The 22,691-nt window shown below is 32.0% G+C and overlaps 1 protein-coding gene across 1 annotated transcript; it reads right to left on the reverse strand.

Moving 5' to 3' along the window:
• Window positions 1-12,922: 12,922 nt before the first annotated feature.
• LOC120209652 (transcription factor bHLH95-like) lies at window positions 12,923-14,172 on the reverse strand. Its single transcript, XM_039208601.1, has 3 exons — window positions 13,921-14,172; window positions 13,145-13,603; window positions 12,923-13,059 (listed from the first exon to the last, which is right to left on the reverse strand). The coding sequence occupies exons 1-3, from the start codon at window positions 14,170-14,172 to the stop codon at window positions 12,961-12,963; spliced, it is 810 nt and encodes a 269-aa protein (XP_039064532.1). The 3' UTR covers window positions 12,923-12,960.
• Window positions 14,173-22,691: the final 8,519 nt, after the last annotated feature.

Below are 22,691 nucleotides of genomic sequence, written 5' to 3' on the forward strand. Positions count from 1 at the left end.
TTAGATTGAAGAATGCAGGGGCAACCTATCAGAGGGCTATGGTGACATTGTTTCATGACATGATGCTTAAAGAAATTGAAGTATATGTTGATGATATGATTTTCAAAGCCAAGACAGAGGAGGAACATATCGAGAATTTGAGGAAGCTCTTTCAAAGGTTAAAGAAGTGCCAACTCAAACTTAACCCAAATAAGTGTACTTTTGGGGTGACATCGGGAAAACTATTGGGATTCGTAGTGAGCCGAAAGGGAATTGAAATAGATCCCGATAAAGTAAAATCCATTCAAGATTTGCCAGCCCCAAGAACACAGAAAGAGGTTCGAGGATTTTTAGGGAGATTAAATTACATCGCTCGGTTTATCTCACAGCTGACCGAAAAATGTGATCCTATATTCCGCCTTCTTCGTAAGAATGATTCAGGAGAATGGAGTGAGGATTGTCAAGAGGCTTTTGAGGCGGTAAAGAGATATCTTTCGAATACTCCGATCCTAGTGCCACCTATCTCAGGCAAGCCTCTAATTCTTTATTTGTCAGTTTATGACAATTCAATAGGTTGTGTGTTGGGGCAACATGATCAAACTGAGAAGAGGGAGAGGGCTATCTATTATCTCAATAAGAAGTTCACTGAGTGTGAGGCCAGATACCCACCAATTGAAAAGCTGTGTTGCGCTTTGGTGTGGGCTACCAGAAGACTTAGACAGTATATGTTGTATCATACTACTTGGCTCATATCCAAGCTGGACCCCTTGAAATATCTAATGGGTGTGCCTGCATTGTCTGGGAGATTAGCTCGTTGGTAAATCTTGTTGTCTGAATTTGACATCCAGTATGTAAGCCAGAAGGCAGTTAAAGGGAGCGCCATAGCAGAATTTATTACAAGTAGGGCTTCAGAGGAATATGAACCGTTGAACTTCGATTTTCCAGATGAGGATTTAATGGCTATCTCGGAGGAAGAAACATTTGTGCTCACCAGTAAATACTGGAAGATGAACTTTGATGGTGCTTCAAACGCCTTGGGGCATGGGATTGGGGCAGTCTTGGTCTCACCAAATGAAGAACATTATCCTTTTACCAGTCGACTCAATTTTGATTGTACAAACAATATGGCTGAATATGAGGCTTGTGTTATGGGTCTTAGAGCAGCTATTGAACTCAAAGCAAAAATGTTGAAGGTATATGGGGATTCAGCTTTGGTAATTTACCAGCTCCGAGGAGAATGGGAAACGAAAGATTCGAAATTGGTGGAATATCGTAAATTAGTTCTGAGACTTATTGAAGAATTCGAAGAAGTGACTTTTAATTATCTCCCCAGAGAAGAAAATCAAATGGCAGACGCCTTGGCTACTTTGGCAGCGACCTTTAAGAGGAACGAGCATTCCAATATGATGCCTATTGAGATGAAGGCTTATGAGTATCCAGCCCACTGCTTTAACATTGAAGAAGAAGAGGATGAAAGACCTTGGTACTATGATATCTCCCAATATATACGATATCAAAGTTACCCTGAACAAGCAACTGAGAATGACAAAAGGACTATTAGAAGAATGGCAGTGGGGTATGTGCTTAATGGTGAGACCCTATATAAGAAAAGCATGGACCAGGTCTTATTAAGGTGTATGGATACTAAAGAAGCTAAAATGATCCTTGAAGAAGTACATGAAGGGATATGTGGCACCCATGCTAATGGGCATGTAATGGCCAAACAGATTATGAGATTTGGGTATTATTGGTCGACTATGGAGACTGATTGCATCAATTATGCCCGAAAGTGTCACAAATGCCAGATTTATGGGGATAGAATGCACACCCCTCCTCATCCGTTGCATGTGATGACAGCTCCGTGGCCATTTTCTATGTGGGGCATGGATGTTATTGGGCAAATTTTTCCGAAAGCATCAAATGGCCATCGCTTCATTCTGGTAGCGATAGATTACTTCACCAAATGGGTAGAAGCAGCTTCCTATGCCAGTGTTACCCAGTCAACGATATGTAAGTTCTTGAAGAAGGAAATCATCTGTAGATATGGCTCACCGGAAAGGATTATCTCCGATAATGCATTGAACTTAAACAACAAGATGATGAAATCTGTATGTGAGCAATTCAAAATAAAGCATCATAATTCCACGGTTTATCGCCCAAAGATGAATGGGGCAGTGGAGGCGGCTAATAAGAACATTAAGAGGCTTATAGAGAAGATAACTGAAACTTATAAAGATTGGCATGAGAAGTTGCCATTTGCTCTGTTTGCCTATCGGACATCTGTACGGACGTCAACTGGGGCAACTCCGTTTTCTCTAGTTTATGGGATGGAAGCTGTCCTCCCTATTGAAGTAGAGATTCCCTCACTCCGGGTTTTATCAGAGTTGAAGCTAAGTGAGGCAGAATGGGTGCAGGCCAGATATGACCAATTGAATTTGATTGAAGAAAAGAGATTGAAAGCTATTTGTCACGGTCAGATGTACCAGAAGCGGATGATACGAGCACATGATAAGAAAGTCCGCCCTCGAGAAATACACGAAGGAGATCTGGTGCTCAGGAGGATATTGCCCACTCAAAAAGATTTTCGAGGGAAATGGATGCCCAAGTGGGAAGGACCCTATGTTGTCAAGAAAGCCTTTTCCGGAGGAGCTCTAGTCTTAACTGAGATGGATGGGTCTGAATTACCTTATCCAGTGAACTCTGACGCGGTTAAGAAGTATTTTGCTTAAAAAAAAGAAAGGAAAAAAAACGAAAAAAGGAAGAAAAAGAAAAAGGGAGGGTTCAAGATGAAAACTCAAGAAAAGCGTCTTGAAGCCAAAGGAGGTCTCAAGCTGAAAACCCGGCAAAGGGCGGCTTGAGTTTTAAATTCAGAGTTCGTGCATGGAGGAGGATCTGAATTATTTTAGAAGTAGAAAGAGCTCCTGACATGGGTAACGACAATGACAGTTGGAGATCAGGAGTGAGACTGAAGATTAATGAGTCTCAATGAAAACAATCAGGGAGAAATTGAATGCACATGAGATTCAATACTGGTTTATGGTATCCAGTAATAGGAGATTTGGGGGTTCAGAAAGAGTTTGCACTCTTAGGTGTCATCACAATTTTAGAGATCCTTTTGACAGAAGCTACACTCGAGTTACTCTAACGGCGTGGCAGTTCAAAAGCATTTGTGTTATTGATATGTGAAGACGCCTATCCTTTTGTTCCTTTCCAATTCAAAGTTTGCCATGTAGTTGCCTAAAAATTCTCTGCATTTACATAAATGAAGAGATATTTTTCCTTTTCAACTCCTATTTTACAAACATCTAATTTTGAAAAAGTTAAAACATATAGCTTAACTTGTGGTACATGAGATCATTTTGTATTATTATGCAAAAGGTTTTGGAAAATGCAGGTATTCTGAAGTTGACATTGGTTTTAACATGTATGTTTGTATGATTATGAGAAACAAAAACCTTGGGGTTCATAGAAAATTACTGCCATTAATGGAGGACCCAAAGATTGTCATTTATCAAGAAGAGTGGTCAGGGGTACCGGTAGGTTTCAAGAAAGAAAGAAGTCAAAGTCCTGTTAAGCCGAAAGTTGTGGTATTGAGAGTGTCAACTGGGGTGAACTGGTCAAATGCTCTATGCCCGAAAAGAAACCGAGTTCCATTGAAATCAAAGGAGATGGTCTTCTTTCGAAGAAGAAAATGCATTGAATTGCATACTTGCATACATTTTAGGCATGAATAGGATCATAACATTACATGATGATTTAAAATGTCTACAGATTTCCCAATGATAGTTGAAGATTGAAGATATTGAAGCATGAAGATGAGGGTTTAAACTTTGAAGAAAATCAAACATAAGCCTTCACAAGAAAGTAGTGAAGCAGAAGAAGATGTTCGAGTTCTATACTCCCTAGAGAAAGAGGGAGCGAACCCGTTTGAAGAAGATGTCCGAGTTTTATACTCCCTAGAGAAAGAGGGAGCAAACCCGTTTGAAGAAGATATTCGAGTTCTATACTCTCTGAAGAAAGAGGGAGCGAACCCATAAGAAGAAGATTGTTCGAGTCTTATACTCTCTGAAGGAATAGGGAGCAGACACGATAGAAGAAGATTGTTCGAGTCTTATACTCTCTAAAGGAATAGTGAGAAGACATGATTGTTGAAGATTGTTCAAGTCTTATATTCTCTGAAGGAATAGGGAACAGACACGAGTGTTGAAGATGTTTGAGTTCTATACTCCCTGAAAGAAAGAGGGAATGAACCCATTGGTAGAAGACTGTTCGAGTTTCATACTTCAGGAGCGAACACGTTTTCAAAAGATTTCTCGAGTTCTATACTCCCTGAAGCAATAGGGAGCGAACCCGCTGGTCGAATTTTGATCAAACAAAAGGGAGCAGATCCCTCATCAAGTTTCAAAGCATGAAGAAAGAACTGGACAAAAACGCACTGTCTTTTTTTATCTTTGCCCTATTCTTGTTAACACAAGAATGGGCAAAGAGGGGCAGCTGTAGACATCCATTTTGTCCGGATTATAAATATTATATTAAAATTATATTATTATTATTATTATTATTATTATTATTATTATTAATGTTACATCTTATTTTTTTTACAGGCTCGAGACCCAGATTACAAATTTCCTATAACTCAAGCTCAACCCAGTGACCATTACCCCAGTTACCGGTTTCCATCAATGCATGAGCCAATCACCAAGCAAGTCACTGCCACCAATCATGCCATCCATTGAAGCTAATAAAACATAAGCAAATCAATAAACAAATCAGTCACCAAGGTCAAAGAGATTTGACAAACCTTTACCTAAACCTTTGAAATGGAAATAAATCCCGAAAATTATGGGATTAAACGTACCTGCTTCAGCACTAATTCAACCAAGAAGGAAAAAGATGGATCGGAAGCAACCATAAAAGGACGGGAGGAGAATCGAAAAAAAGGGGAGGTTAGCAATCAAGAAAAGGAGGGGCAGTTGAGCAAAGTTCCATAAAAAAAAAAATCTATGTAATCAGGGTATTTCAAAAAACCCGTGGAAATAGATTGTAAAAAAATTGACCATTGTATTGAGGGAAGTCGAGAAAGCAATTGAGATACAAGTTGAGATTTAAGGTATTTTTTATTTGTTTTCGTTTTCCCGTTTTTTCCAGATGTGTGTGTGTGTTCAAAACAAATAAAGAGAAGAAGCGGAATAGAGCGGATTTACCTAGGTTGTGAACGCCGGTGGGGCCTCGTCGGCTCCGTTTCGTGGCTGTTCGGGTTCCACTATTGAAGATGAGGGGAGGAGTTAGAGAGTTGATTTTTAGACTTTAAAGCTCGAAGCGAAATAAGAAAAGAGATTTAGACCCTTACCTGTTTAGCCGTTGTTCTCACCGGAGTCGAGCGAGCGTGGAGGACGAGAGGCTAAGTGGTTAAATCCCGAACAGTGGGTTTCGGGTAGTTTTTTGAGAAAAATCGGTTGAGGTAGCTAGGTCTAGGTTTAGAGGGTTTGGTTTGGTTTCGGGCCTCACCGGTATGGTGGCCGTGCGGTGGCCGTGGCAACTCTTGGGTCTTTGGGTACGGCCGTGAGTGAAGAAGAGATGGTGGCCGGTCGAGATTTATTTGGCTTGAGGAGCCATTATTTCCGGCAGTACATGAGAGATGGAAAAGAGTGAGAGGGACTGCCTGAGAGAAAAGAATAGTGCGATACTGCTATAGGGTTTAGCTTAGTTTTAAAATAATATAAATATTATTTAATTAAAATGGCAATAATTCAGTGCATCAAACCATGCTTTTATAAACAAGGGTAAATAAGTTATGCAGTCCCTCTTATTTTGTCTCCATGTCACTTAGTCATGCCTTCATTTATTTTTCCTTTTAATTTTGGTTTACATCTTTTGGTAATTTTAATTTTAGTCCCTTATGGTAATGATTTGTTTTAATTTTGGTTCCATTATTTATTATGTGTGTTATTCATGTGTCCATTTCAATTAGCATTTTGTTTGTATTTTAGATAGTAAAATTATGTCTAATATAATTTAGTTATCATTTTAAGATGTATTATTTTCTTTATAGTTTGGTAGGCTATGTTTTTATTTCTGCATTTGATTCATATTTGTGATGCATATTAATATATATATACAGTATAATGTGTGGTAATAAAATAGGTATATAATTTTTATTTTAAAGTGTCATATTGTAGGAATGTTTTGTATATATTATTTGTTAAGTGTTTTTTTTTTATTTATTATTTTTTGCATGTTAGCCTCATATCTACGATTCAACCAAGTCACATAATCGGATTAAGGATAATACCCTTTTAATTTAAAACTGTCAAAATGACTTTTCTCAACTTACAGGAAAGTTGTTCTTGACGATTTTAAATTACAAGTGTATCCCATCATTGTCGCTAAAAATTAATTCTTCACCTTAAAATTTGGGAGTGAAAGAAAAAGAAATGTTCGACTATTTAAATCTGTTGAGAAAAAGTCGTTAGAACTGACCTAAAGATCTGGTCTCAATATTTTTAAATAATCGAATATTCTTTATCTTTCTAATGGCTTGGTAATTTTAATTTAACCTATTTCGTGGCTTTTGAATGCTATAAAATTCGTATTTTGTTGTTTTAAGGGATCAAAAATTAAATTAAAGTTGAATTTATAAATTTCATTGTAAAGACATTAATTAATCGACGAGGTACCGATTTAGGGCGCTGTGGGGGTGCTAATCCTTCCCCACGCGTAACCGACTCCCGAACCCATATTTTGGTAACATAGACTGCAAATTTGTCGTTTTAATTAAAATTAATTTTTATTTAAAATTGCAACATTTTTTGGTGTCCAATCACACCCTAATCAAATATTGGTGGCGACTCTTCGAACCATATGTTTTTATCGTAAAGAGATTTCCAAATTTTCGAAACGAGAGACCTTTTAAAATCGCATTGTTCTTAATTAAAAATCGTAAAGAGAATAATTAAAAATTGTCGCGGTTTTTCAAAATCTCGCTCCCCCACGTAAAAAAATTGTTTCGACACTAAAAATATGATATTAGGTTGCTTGACGTGCCACATTAGTACAAAGTAACGGAGTCGTTGTTCAACGACGGAAAACATTAGTCAAAGGATTACATTGAGTTCATTTTTTGAGTTGGAGGGTCACATTGATCCAAAAAAGCAATATGGGCCACATTGGTTTTTTTAAAAGTTCAGGGACCTCTGATGCCTTTAAGCCATTTATTTTTCTTTTAATTTTATTTTGGAAATGAGTTTCATTGGATTAATTAGTCCAAAAACCAATAGATTTCGACGGTCTAGTCAATATCTTTTGGAAGACAAGCGAAATTATCTTGAATATTTAATTTGAAATTTACCTAGGATAAGGTTATGCAAAAGATGAAGCATAATTCTAAATCGTGAGGATTGAGTCTTGTTTTTCATAACTTCGGATAGCATTCTTCGATTCTCTAAAAAATAGGAGTGGCAATTAACCATTCCTTTAAATTTACTACATCTTCGATCCAAAAGATGTCTTTATCTTGAAGGTTATTTTGGCTTATGGTTGGAAAGTCGGATCTGTTGATTGTAATTCGGCTTCCAATGAATAAATTTAACGGCAATCCACTAAGCGAAATCAAGATCGAGTTCGATTCTCGATGAGATGCTATAACTCGAATCAGGCTTTTCTAGCACTTAAAGCTATCTTGGATGTACTAACAATGGACATGGTTAGTCCAACAAGGATTGAATTTTGGAGTAAGACTTGGAAACATCAATTAATTGGAGAGAAAAGTTAATTGCAATGGTTGAGCCTTGTAGACCATAATCGACGTGCACGCAAAAGAGAATCTATTTTGATGATCGATCGAAATTGATGCTAAACAAAGCCTAAGGCTATATCATCTCAATGAATTCTTCTACCTTATTTAATTTATTTACTTTCTCATCATTCTTTAATCATTATTTATTTTTATTATTTGTTTACTTTCATTATTTCTAAATCCCTCCATATTTACCTTTGCAGTTAGAACCTAAGGATCGAAACAAGTAAATTTATCAAACTTTTTTTAGTCATTGTGGATCGATCTCTACTTCTCTATATTACTTTCATTATTTATTTGAGATTAGAGTATTTTTATTTGATAATTTCATGTTTATCAATCATCATGTCCCGTATTCTCTAAGTATTGCCTTTTTTTCATGTCATGAATGCTTGTGGTATGTCTTAATTTTTCCGCAAAATAAAAAAAATATTGATAGTTTGAATCTCTTAAAAAAAATGTTCACATTCATTAAGAATCTATTAATCTAAATATTTTAGTTTGAGTTAATATTTACCTTTTTAAACTTGAATTTTTGGATGAAAATAAATTGTTTGAGAATGATTTTACATTTTAAACGGAATTTATAATCAAAAACACTTCTATAAGCATTCTCAAACGATCTTTAATCATATATTATTCATATTATCTATTATATCGTTGTTTAATAATAATTAAACCTTATTTAATATAATATCTTTGATATGGTTTTGATCAATCTCTGCTCATCCTTGTAAAAAAATTATATTCTTATGCAAATTTGGATTATTTTTAATTTTGCTTGTCGTATATATAAATATAATATCGGGATTAGAATAAGAGAAGAGAAAAGGTTGTTGGATCACATGCGCGTTACATCCTTTTCTTTTTCTTCTTCCCCTGCTTTTATTTTTATATTGTTGTTATGAACGTCAAAGAAAGGGTAAAATACGCTGGTGACTTCTTAATTATGGTTTAAAATTAATTTGACTACCAATATTTTAATTTGATCAAACAGATCATTCAATTATTTAAATGTTTAAATCAAGTTATTTGCCGTTAATATTTAAAGGAATATTAATAAATTAAAATAATGACACATGTCATCATTTCGATTGAAATAAAATAAATCGCAAAAGGTGAATGGGATTTGAACCAAGGACCTCTTGGGTGAAAAAAAAGAGCACCAAACCATTGAGCGAAATTATCCATTTTATTTATTATATACAACAAACAATACATAACTTGTATCTTAGTAATTACAAATAATATAATTAATAAATAAAAATAAGAATATTCTTTTACATTAATAAAATACGAATATATGAAATATATTAAAATTTTTATTTAATTATATAATTTATTATTATATATATTTATTAATATAATACAAATATAATATTTTATATTAACAAAAAATATGAATATAGTATTTTATATATCTTAATTCTTAAATTTTAAAAATATTTTTTTATTTTTATCTTAACTTATTAAATATTTTTTATTTTAATGTAAAAATATATATTTTATCTTTATCTTCATTTAAAAATATTTTTTTATTTTTATCTTAATTTTTAAAAATAACTTAAAATATTTAAAATATTTTATTATTATTTTAATATGAAAATATTAAAGAAAAGTTTTAGTATGTTTATTATATTCGTAATTTTTGTTATATATTATTCTATTAAATCATAATTTATTATATATATATAACTATTAATAAATATAATTAATTAAATAACAATTTTAATATGTTTTATATATTCTTATTTTTTTAATATAAAAAATATTCTTATTTTTATTTATTAATTATATTATTTTTTGTTTAAAGAAAAATTTACTGAGATACAAAATATATATTCTTTTGTTGTCTAAAGTAAACTAAATAGATGTCTTGACCCAATGATTTGTTACTTTCTACTTCATCCAAAGGTCCTTGGTTCATATCCCACCTGCCCACCTAATTCACCTAATTCGTTTATCTATCTTGTTAAAAGTTGAGGGTGACATGTATTATTTGATGGGAGTAAAATAAATCTATTAAATTAAAAAAAAATAAACTTAATCATTCAATCGAATGATAAAATGTGTCATTATTTTAGTTTATTAAAATAGGACCAAATTGAAAGAGTATATAAGTAAAATAAATCAATTGTGTAATTATACTAAAATGTTTTAATTGCCACATCATTTATTCAGTTAACTATTAACGGCAGATAATTTGATTGAAGTATTTAAATAGTTAGATAGTCTATTTAATCAAATTAAAATATCAACAGTCAAAGTAATTTTTTATTATAGTTTATTGGTCCGTGTAATTTACCCTTAAATAAAATAGAAAAGGACCCCGCCCCTTCGATCCAAGGGATTGTATGTGTCGATCAATCCAACTCTGGGTCCCAACGGGTGGGGATATTAAAATTCCAACATTAAATTTATTGGTTATCATATTTTAAAAAGTTTAAACTTTGAAAATGGATATGAATTCACTGCGAATAATTAAGTGTGTAAAATTCATGATTCTGGGTCTCATCAAACTCCTTGAATTATTGTAATGTGATGGGATGGGCCTGTTTTAGGAAAATTCAGCAATATCTGCCCTCTAATGATTTGTGGTGTTGGGTTGATCCAAGCAGTCCAATTCCCAGTGATGCTTAAACTATTCAAATTCCTCTTTTATATTTTTCTTTATTTAATATGAGTGATTAGAAAGTAGTATATGTCTTATATACTATCAATTATTTGATAATAAACGTTCAATTACTCATATTGCAATCGTTGATGTTCAAACCCGATATCTCTAAAAATAACTATTATTCCTTTAACCACCGAGATAATTTAGTTTGAATTTAAATAAAAAGATATTAAGTATTTAAATAAGGTGAATCTTGCATCCTCTATTCCTCATATAAATAACATTAACAACAATATTAACTGCATTCCTCATGAATCACTACTTTATATCTACTAAAAAGAATGACGCACTTCGCACATCGCAATACACTACTAAAGCGACCTACCACTAATTAAGTTATCCTTATTAAATAAATATTAAAAGGGTAAATTATACGTTTAGTACTTACACTATCATTTTTATTTCGTTTTAATACCTAAACTTTATTTCTTTTCAAAATCATTAACAACAATGTTGATATGACATGTCATTTTTTTATTTTTTATTTTCACATCATCTTTTTATTTCTCCGTCATTATTTTTCAATTAATTTTATTTAACTAATTAAATAGTGACACATGTCACCAACTATAGGATAAAATAAAAGAATGTATTCTTGCTCTTACCATAAATTGAACCTAAGCCTCTTTACATGAATTGCAAGACACTCAACCATTGAGTTAAACTAGTAATTAAATTAAATTTACCATATTTCGTATTTAAATTATATAACAATATCATCTCAAAATCAATATTTTTTGTGATTATAAAAGTCAAATATGTTAAACATTAAATTAATTATCAAAAGCTTAGTCATTTAGCTATAATGTGAATATATTTTTATTATATTAAACTTAATACTTACTTATTTCATTATTGAATTAAAGAATAATTTTTCACTTTATTTGGAAATAAAAAATAATCAAAATAATTATTTATTTATATTTATAAAATTTATATTAAATTATTCTAAAAATATATATTTATAATAGTATGAAAATATTTTAAAATATTTGTTTAATTTTTAAAATCATATTATTTATTTGAAATAGTATTAATTATTTATTTGAAATATTATTACTTTTCAATTATCTATTTAATTTTAAATAATATTATGCATAACCAAAGTGATAATTGAATACTAAACATATAATTTACACTAAATTTAAAATTATTTACAATTAAATAGATAATTTAAAAATAATATTATTTCAAATAAATATTTTTTGTAATTTAAAAATTAAATAAATATTTTTTGTAATGTTACAAATATAGCTTTTTATAATTAGTTCATATAATTTTTATAAAAATATATAAAATATTTAATTAACTTTTATATCTAAATAAAGTGAAAAGTTAGTTTTTTTAATTTAATAATGATATAAATATTAAGTTTAGTATAATAAAAAAAATCACACTATAGTTGAGTGACTAAGCTTTTGGTGATTAATTTAAAGTGTCACATATTTTAATCTTATAATCGTAAAAAAATTGATTTTTAGTGATATTGTTATATAAGTTAAATACAAAATATAATTAAATTTAGCTAAACGACTGGCTTAGCTCAACGGTTGAGTGATTTGTTTCTTATGTAACTAACCCAAGTTCAATTCATATTAAGAGTAAGAATGATTATAACCTTTTATCCCCGTAGGTGGTGACACGTGTCACAACGTAATTGGTTGACAAAAATTAATTAAAAAAATATCGAAGAATAAAAAAAGGTGATCTAATAATTAAAAAATAAAAAGTGGACATGTCATGCCACATAAACATTGTCGTTAATGATAATAAAATAATTAAAATTTAGATACTAAAACAAAACATAAGTAATAGTTTAAGTACAAAATATGTAATTTACCATTTAATATTTACTTAATAAGATCAATTTAATTAGTGGTGTGTTTCGGTATGTTATTTTAGTGGTATATTACGGTATGCGACGTGAGCTGTAGACTTATCTATAAATGAAATTATTGAGCCGTATACCGGTTTTGGGCCGAAAAAATAAAACCCTATACCAGTATATGTTTCTCTGATGTGCCCTACTCCTTAAAGAAAGGCTTGGAACCAAGGGAACGGTCCATATCACCTCAAGGCAAACGAAGGGCAGAAACCCACATAGTCAAATGCATCCTTTTAAGAGTTGCATGTCGTTGACTGGCCCAGGTTAAAGCAGTTAAAATTAAATATCAATTTTAAAATTTTAAAGTTATTTAATTTAATTCGTTTAAAATTTCTTTTCATTAAAGAAATTTTAAGTTTAAATTTAATTAGCTATATAAGATTCATGAGGCTGTTGTGCAGCAAAGGAAAAGAGAAAATAAAGAAATGAAATGAAGGCGATAAAACAGTAGGGTAAACCAAATATTGTATACTGCTTTCTGTCTTCTGCACATTTACATGATCAAAACTTTAGTTTGGACATTCATAGCAATGGATTTGCTTCACCGGCAGACAGTCACTTTCATCAACTTCCACTAGGGGGAAACTACTCACCAACCTTCATGTTGATTTGCTACTATTATCATTAACCTGAAAACAAGCACAAGTTCATCTCTCCTGCAGCCAGCTTAAACGTCTCCTCAATCGAAAGTGCCGCCGGAAATTGTTCCGATACTCCACCGGCCTGATCCATATAAAAACCCAATGAGCATTGTCATAGATATGGTAAAAAAATTAAGAGGCCTAGTTTTTTTTAATTGTGTACTTACATGGACATGGATCATGTACATGCTCCGATACTGATCCGACGAGACTTGAGCTGAAACCACCTCCAATCGATGCTTTTCGAGTATGTACAAGATGGTGGCTAACGTCCCCGGCTTCCTTGGGGAACAGACATTGATTTGTGCATCGTCCCCGCACATACTAATGACAACATTGGAGGAAAACCATGTCTGAAAGCAAGCTGGTGACATTTGAGCTGGAAATGTTTGAGGCATGTCGATTGTCAAAGGATAGTCATTTGTTGGTCCCTGATTATCTATCAGGAAGGCTTCCCTCGACTCAGGAACTTGCACCTCCGATGTGATTATCGATGACTGGTCGTAATCGACCGCCGTCGTCGAACTCCTTAGCTTCTCGAGCTTCTTTTTTTCAAGTGTCTGGAGAGTCTGCTGAAGGTTTTTGATGTATGTAACGGCCTCGTCGACAATGGTGGACTTGTCTGCCTGTGCAAGATTAAAGAGTAAACGTAAAAGTCTTCATCTCTCGCTACATCATGACAAAAAAACAACTCAAATGTTACTGAAATGTGCTAATGTGAAACCTATTAGAATCTTGAAAGTTTCTTTTGGAAGAATCCTAGGTAAATTGAAGTTAAACATCTGCAATGCCCAGAAATCATATGTTTTCTTTCTCATTGAAGCTCAGTTTCAATCATGTGATGAAGATTGGAGAATGGACACAAATACCATGAAAAAACAAATAATCTCTTCTTCTTTCTACCATAAACCCTAAATCCTTTTTTCTTATATATGTTAATTACCTTAGCAGGAAGTTGAGGAAGCAAAGCATGAAGACTAGAGAACATATTCCTCATCTTCTTCCTCCTTTCTCTCTCAGTCCATATATGCATCTCATGCTCCGACTGACCTCCACCGTGATCTCCGCCGCCTCCATTAGCCTTCCCTTGTTTCGACCCTCTTTTCCCACTTCTCCTCTGACCAGCCACCTCAGCAACGACCGCCGTCTCCGTCTCCAGATTTGGGTTATCTGAGCTTGAATCGTATGGTCTCATCATCACCCAAACTTCTTCTCTTCAACGATACAGCAGCCAATTCAGAAGGAAAAGAACCCAAAGAAAAAGGGGTTTAGGATGAAATTACGAAAGGAATTTTTTTATTGCAGAGATGGGAGTGAATTCATGTATATTTATAATGCGGAGGAGAGGAAAGGGAAGTGGGAAAAAGCATAAAGAGGTGAAGAAGATGAAAGAGTTTTTGAAAGCAACAGAACAAAATACAATCATGAGACAATGCCGTAATGCCGTTATTCCGCTTCCATACAAAAAACGGAAGCTAAGCTCTTTTGTACTGTTGTTCATTCGAAAGAAATTACATATATTTCTGCAGTGGGGCCCGGGTATTTCCTACTTCTTCCACTTTCACCCTCCTCTTCCCTCGATTTACATCACTGCCATTTTAAACTTTTCATCGCATTTATCCTTTCACATTAGAGGTGATTTACAAGTTCTGCCACAAAAGAGGGAAGGGACAATCTGCTAAATGGCAGAGCTGTAAATGTGAGTAAAGGCGGGGGTAATAAGGAAACCGTTGGGCAGCAAGATCTTGGTGGGGCCCAAACACGTCAGAACATCGACAGATTAACCCATCCAACTCATCTGTATTCATTAAAGTTATATTAAATATTTTCCTCGAAAATTTTATAACCCTCGATCAGGACCGTTGAATATCATTAATAATAAGTACTATTATGTATTATTAATTTAATTTATAGAAATTTAAAATTTTAGAAAACTGAATGTATGATTATAATTAATTAAAAATTAATTTTAGAAAATTAATGTATGATTTACATTAAAGCATCTTTGTTGTATTCTGTGTCTCAATCATAGATAAAACGCAAAAAGGAAAAGGTTTCAGTTTCGAAAACTTTATAAATAAGTAAACTTACGGTCCAAAAATCATCAAAAAGATGGATAAACAAACAAAGATGAAGCAGAAAGCTTTGTTTTTATTAATAGTACTCGTCGATCATCAATTACGCGCCAAAACTAACTCCCTCTGTTCATAAACAGTCTACCAAACCCAGGCTTGATTACCGGAGGTTCCATCGCCTCGGATTTAGAGTTTGTATCTAATTTCTTTAGAACATGGCTAAATATTATTAAATTTTAAGTGATGTATTATTTATATATTTTTTTTATTTTTTAAATTATACTATTAATTTTGATTCTAGTTTTAATTATATCATTGAACCGTTTAAATTGAAAATATGATAACATGATACAATAATGTCGTCGCGATGATAACTTTTGATGTTTAAAACGACTTTATTTTAAGCATTGAACTTTAGAGATTTATCGATTTTGTCACCAAACTTTTAAGTAAAACTATTTTTGGTAATGTGTTATTTTCACAGTCATCGACAGTCAATCAAACAATATTTAAAAATTTTGTTTTAATAATAAAAAACATAGATTTTAACAAATTGTTTTCATCAAGCGATATATACATGATGGTGTCAGCATATCAAACAAAATCATCGTTTTAGTAGATCATATATGTACATTTAGGTGATAGTGTCTATTATAGATTTGGGTTAAATTCCATAAACTTTTAAGTTCAAAAGATCTAAACGGATATAATGATATGAGATGAAGAGATAATTTTGTTAATGTATTTAATAGTTAGAGAAGACACTAAAACTTTATAATATGGTATAAAAACAAATTTTTAAGATTTTCATTTATGTGGGGGAGAATTTTAAATAAAAATAGATAAATCACATATGACTTCCATGTTAATATAAAACCATTTTATAGTTGACCTTAATAAAAACAATGTATATAATATAATAATATTGTTTGGTAATAATAATTTTTGATTTTTTTTTTAAAAAAATCTTTATAATTGTTATCCTAAAAATTAAGTTGAAACTTATGATGATATATTGTAAATGTAGTTGAAAATTGTACCCATTCAAAAAGAAAATGGCCAAAGCAAATTACATGGATAGGTTTTTTCTGCCCATTAGGTCTTGCGTTATATTTAATTGACCCATAGGTCATCCTGATATTCATTTTTGCAATCTATGACAAACACTACAGTATATGGCAAACTCGTCTTGCCAACGTGATGAGTTTACCTGAAAAATATTTTTAAATAGTCCCACGTAGGTGAGCTCCTATAGGTTAATATTATAATATATTTTCACGAATTCATCACGTCGACATGATAAGTTCGGTGAAAAGATTTTTTTAATCAGTAGTTAATTTCAAAATTATAATATTAAAAAATCTAGAACTTATTACGTCGAGGGAATGAGTTCCATTAGAATTTAATCCATTAACCGTTGACTAATAGACAACTTTTGAAATTTTAAAAAATGTAATCGTTTAAAAACTTGTCACATCAATGTGATGAGTTTTGTTGAATTTCTTTTTAAAAATGATTTTAAAAATAATTTATTATAAAGTAATTTATTACAAAATAATAATAAAAGTTTTTTTAAAAAAAACTAATACAATCTCTAAAAATATTACTTATATTTTCGTAATTCTTAACAATACCGAGGAATGGTCGAATGATAATGGCGTGAGACTTGTCAATTTTTTCTTGGTCGTCCGCCATGATCATTTTCATCTTCGTTTGCTTCTTCAACATGAGGTGTACTGAAGATCACTCCACTTTGAGATCCACCTTTAAAATACGATGATGGAGTACTTAAGGCATTTGATGCCATCATTGTCGTCATTGACTCGAATTGACCACTGAAATCAATACCTTGTTGATCATATATAATATGATCCCATTCACTCGTATGTTTTGTTGAAGATGCTTGAGCGATTTACATTGCATCCCATGAACCTTCAACCCAATTCGGCTAACTCTCCATTGAAGCATGGTATGGAGGATAAAAATAATAACTGGTCTAAGATGCAAATTATTCGGTAGAAGAAGAAGCATAAGAAGAAGATGTCAATGATGATGATTTCTTGCCCTTTGCGTATTTAGCCTTCATTTATTCACATTGTTCCCTCTCTTCTGGTGTTGTTAAATATGGTTTTTCATTTGCTTCATAATTTAAGAGGTAGGAATAAATGTCAAAATCAAGATCAGTAGCTATAATCTTGAAACACATAGGGATATATAGATGCCGCTCTGTAACACCCTTAACCCGTATCCGACACAGATACGAATATGAGGTGTCACATTGACTTTTCAAAACATTGATTCATAACGAATAAAGAAAATTTAACTTTTATTTATATTAACAAGGTGAACTCTTTAACGTAAAACAAAATATAAATCTCACATTCATACTTAATAAAAACCTTTAATAATTTACATAAATACAAAAGTATGAGTTTACAAAAATAGATTATAGCATTTCAAATTAAACGTGTAATACATGCCAACATTTTACAAAATTACAGAAAACCTACATTCAATTTGTCTTGATCTGATCTTCAAGGGAGTACGCCATCCTCACCTAGCTTTACTCTTATGATTTATTCAAACCTACATGTGAAACAATCACACGCTAAGTCGATGATTACTAACTTTACAAACGAAATCTTTATCTATTTTATCGAAACATTTCATAAAGAATTCCAAATTGTTTTCCATAACAAGAAGGTATACTTTTGTATATTATTTGTTTTATATAACTTGTTTCCAATTGCCCAACGTATACTACTGAGGACTCTAGGTATTTGAGTACATTGAGGTTGTGTACTAATGTTGTTATCACAGCTCGTAATTTGCATCGAAGTGCCTCATAATTTATCCCGAATGACCATATTGGTTTTGTCCCGAAGGACCACATAAACCTTAAACTCTTGGCATGCTAACTATACCTCTAATCCTCATACATATACTTTGGGCTTTTAACTATATAATTATTTTCATTCATTATTCGAAGTATACCTTATTCACATAGGCACTTTCACATTAAGTATTTTCATATACACATGTTCACATGTCACATTTCCATAATCATATACACATAATCATCATTCACAGCCTAAATAATAGAAATTGAATAAAACATTATAAAGATATAACATAAAAGAAATTGAAAGGTTTTCGATCGAAAACACTGAGGTTGGCTTATCGCAAGCCTTCCTCAATTATAATAAAAAACTGAGAAGTTGCACTCACATTTGCCTCACTGAAGTCCTAAACGAAGTCCTTAAAACTTTTGATCGAAACTTATAATGTCGAGTTGACCGGAAGTTGATTTTGTTCAACGTCTACACAAAACAATCGAAAATAAATATCGAAATTCGAATCACTTATATCCAATCGTAATAACTTAAGCTGAAAGAACACTTAAATTCTCATTTTATGCACAATAGTATCGGTACTCCCACTACGGTATCGATACTTCTCTTTAATGGTGTCGGTACCCCCTCTGGTACCGATACCATTTTGACATTCTGGAAATTTATCTTGGAAATGGAATCGATACTCCCCTTTCAGTATCGATACCTTCATCAACCAGTACTTATACTACTCTTCGAATTCAACTGATTTTGCCTTGAAGTATCGTTACTGTTCTTCTAGTACCGATACCCCATACCCATAATTGCCATTTTCAATTCAAAAATTAACCAAAACTTACCTAAATATCCTACTTTTACTTCCTTTTATACCTTTAAACTCAACTTCATTCATCCAAACCAACTTGTTTTCATTTACTACTCTTAAACATAAAAAATCTCACTAAAACTCTTACATCTCAAAATCATACCATGATTTCAAACAAGTTTTTAATCATTTCTAATACTCCTAACTCTTTAGTTAGATCATTGACAAGTCAAATCTCTCAATAAAACTCCAAAAACTACACCCTACCAACAATTCATTTCAAAACTCATTTGCAATTTCATTTCTAATTCACTCCTCATGTTGTTTTAATCCCTTACAAGCTTTCCTTAACCTTTTATAACCCTCAAACTTTCAATACCAAACCAAAAATTGAAGGAACCAACAATTTACAAAAACTTACCTTTGAAGTGGAGCTCACGACAGTGGACGAAGACAAGAAAAGGATTTCCGATTATCTCCCCAATATCCACGTGTTTATCCCTTAATAAAGGAGATACATATCCTTTAAAATGAAAAGACTATAATGCCCTTTCTACTAATCCAAATTTGCTATCAAGCCCTACACAAAAATCTAAAATAAATCCTTGATTTTTTCAAACTATTATAATTAAACCACCAAGTTTTAAAATTCTTACATTTTGGTCACTGACCCGAATGATTGGGATATTACACGCTCATTCCATTGTTGAATGTATACAACATGCTTCCTCAGCTAATTCTCTTTATACTTCCCACAAGTATCAATTCTATGGAGCACGTCCATATCAAATATTTGCATAGGTATTGGTTGATGGGATGTAAATTAGCGCAACACTCTATCTACAGCGTGTATCTCGATAATCGCAAAATAAAGCAAAGGTGTTACGACACACCATAACTCCGATCCTTCAAAAAAGCTCGGTAACAGTAACCAGTAGACCTTCTCGTCACAATACGAATCCAACAAAACTATAAACATTAATTAAAATATAAAAGTTAGTATAAATTATAAATAAATAAAAATTGAAGTAATTTACTAAAATAATAATTATTGCATGTCAACCGGTGATATCGATCCTCATTCGTATATCAATTTTATTCGCACCAGAAAATTCAGTCTCAGTAATTTTATGTCACCATCTAAATAATATAATAAATAAAAATTTAAAAAGAAGAATAAAAAATAAATTTAAAAATTTACTAAAAATAAAGTTAAAAATTACATTCCAACCAAAAGAAACTCAACTTAGGCTACAATAATTGGTGTAAAAAATGAGAATTGGTACCATATTAGTGTAATTAACATAAAAAACGGGGTTACCACGCCCAAGATTGAAGAAAGACTAGACAAACCGTTACAATTTTTTTTGACTATTTTCAATTATTGTAGCCTTGCAAAGTATCGGTATAAAAAATGCCAAAATCATCGAATGTCAACTAGTGTTGCGACACTCATTGAAATTATGCAATTACAAAGATATTGAGTGTGTGCTGAATTTCCAGATTTATCTGGTAACAATATCTTTCCAATCAATTGGAGAAGATGCATTCGGGTTGTAAATTTGACCTTATCTTCGATAGAGACTTCAGTCACATGAAATTTAGACTCAACCCAAGTTATTTGTATCTGTATCCCGTCTAAGACCTCTGATGGTAGCATCTTTCCCAAAACATCCTCGACAATTTGAATCGATTGTAATCATTGTGCCTCACTAGTGTCGCCATTAATCGAAACACCGAGTTGGCAAGCGACATCTTCCAACGTAATTGTCGCTTCACCACTCAAAAAATGGAAAGTATGCGTTTCGGGCCTCCAACGTTCAACCAATATCGAAATCAATATTGGGTTCACTTTAAAACCACGAAGAAATGTGACCGGATACAACTTGAATTGTTGTATATATATAATAATCCGCTGATGTGGATCTTTAAGTATCATTTTTCGTTGACGAATGCCTCGTTCTTTTTTAGCAGTGAGTTCAAGCGAAAAAAAAATTTAACTTCAATTCTTACTCTTTTTTACTAAAAATGTAGTCTCTTTTTTATTTAGTTCCTTAACTGGTAATTTGACTACAATTGTTTGTAAATTTTTTCTTCCCATTAATTCTTTTACTCCTTTATACTCTCATCAATAATTTAATCTCAAAATACTTTCTTTAAAATAAAATATTATGAATATATTTTATAATTTTATATTGTATTTAATATATTAAATAACATTATAATGTGAAAATAATATTATATATATATATATACACACACATTTCTTATATGGTTAAAGAAAGTCAAAAAATTAGAACAAATCCTTGTCATAATACTATAAATAATTATATCAAAATTAGTATAAAAATCAAATAACTTGACTCAAATATCTTAAACTCGACTTGACTCGAAAAAATTTCTAGTTAAGTTTGAGTTGTAAAATACGATTAGTGAACTCGAATAACTCGATTTTTTTTACTCGGCTTGATCGAATGCTCACCCCTAATTCGGATCAATAATTGGTAAAAATCAATTAGGGTTCACATTAGAGCTTTCACTTTAATTTTAATTTCATTTTAGTCTTTTAATTTAGGGAATATTCGATTTAGTCGTCGCATTAATGCCCAAGGGTTCATTTCATTTATTCAATTCAAATAATTGGTTAAAATTAATTATGATTAATATTAAAGATCACATTTTTAGGTTTAGTCCCTTAAGTTCATTAAATATCATAATTTGACACTCTAAGCTTGAGGATTATCTTAATTAACCATTTAGTGTAATTAGGAATTGTCTGATTGCATATCGATTTTAAAAGCAAGGCAATGTTAATTTATTTAGGTAATTAATGGTGGATCCCCGCCATTGCTTGGGGGTGACCGCAATTAATTCCTAAAATAAATCGACATCCCTTTTAAATCCCGCATCATGTATTTTTAAATTGAGGCAATGCTCATTTATTGAGATCGATAACGAAACTTCCGCGTGTGCCTGGGGTGGTCATTGTTGGTCTTGGTAGTCAACATCTTTTTCAAAAAAAATTGCATACATAGTGGATTTTAATTTAAATAAAATTTCAAATTCAAAAATTTCACTATTAAAATACAAGTTAATTGACCATGTACAAATTTTAGGTGTTGTAGGGTGCTAATCATTCCCTACACGTAACCAACTTCCAAAGCTGTTTTCTGATTTCGCAGGCCAAAATTGGGTATTTTTGATAAAACAAAAATGTTTTATTGAAATTACCTAATTTACGTGTTTCAATTGCACCTTAAAAATGATTGATGTTGACTCTCAAATTTTTATAAAGCTTTTTTAAAATCGTCGATAATCGATTTTCTACCTAAAAGCCGGTACACAGTTGATTGCCTAGCTATATTATATGCAATCTGAACTTCAAGAATTTGGAGTGTAATTGGTTGAGTCTGAGAAAGGTTTCGGATTGGATGACGGCTTTGGGGGAGATGAAGAAACTATTGGACTGGCCTTGTGAGCTTGGCATTGACATTTGAAGAAACAAAACATGAACCCTGCTAGACCAAGAAGGAAAAGAGAACCGATTCTAACTCCAACATTGTTGAAAACCCATTTCTTAGAAGACTTAGAATTTGATTCTCCAACAGGGGAAGTTGGTATTTGAGGAGCATGGCCTGGAGATGGAGGAGGAGCTTTGAGGCAGTTCAATCATTGCATGCTCTTTAGAAAGTGGAGCCAAAATAGGTGTAAATGGAAATATAATATCAGTCTCAGATAATTCATTAGCTTCAATATGCTCTTCTCAACACCAAAAGTCTCGACAATAGAAGAAAATGAATCACCCAAAGTAACAATATAAGAAAGCAAGTATTTTGCACCAGCTCTAGTTTGATTCTCAATAGGACAAGCTGGAGATGAAAACCAGAGAAAAATATAGAGTTTGCAGAGCTTCTGAAGAGAAATTGAAGCCATTTTTTTGTTATTGAGAAGCTTGAATTATTGAGGAATTTGAGCTATTAGA

This window comes from Hibiscus syriacus, unplaced genomic scaffold, assembly GCF_006381635.1.
Source record: "Hibiscus syriacus cultivar Baekdansim isolate YM2019G1 unplaced genomic scaffold, ASM638163v2 tig00000657_pilon, whole genome shotgun sequence".
NCBI classification, from domain to species: Eukaryota; Viridiplantae; Streptophyta; class Magnoliopsida; order Malvales; family Malvaceae; genus Hibiscus; species Hibiscus syriacus.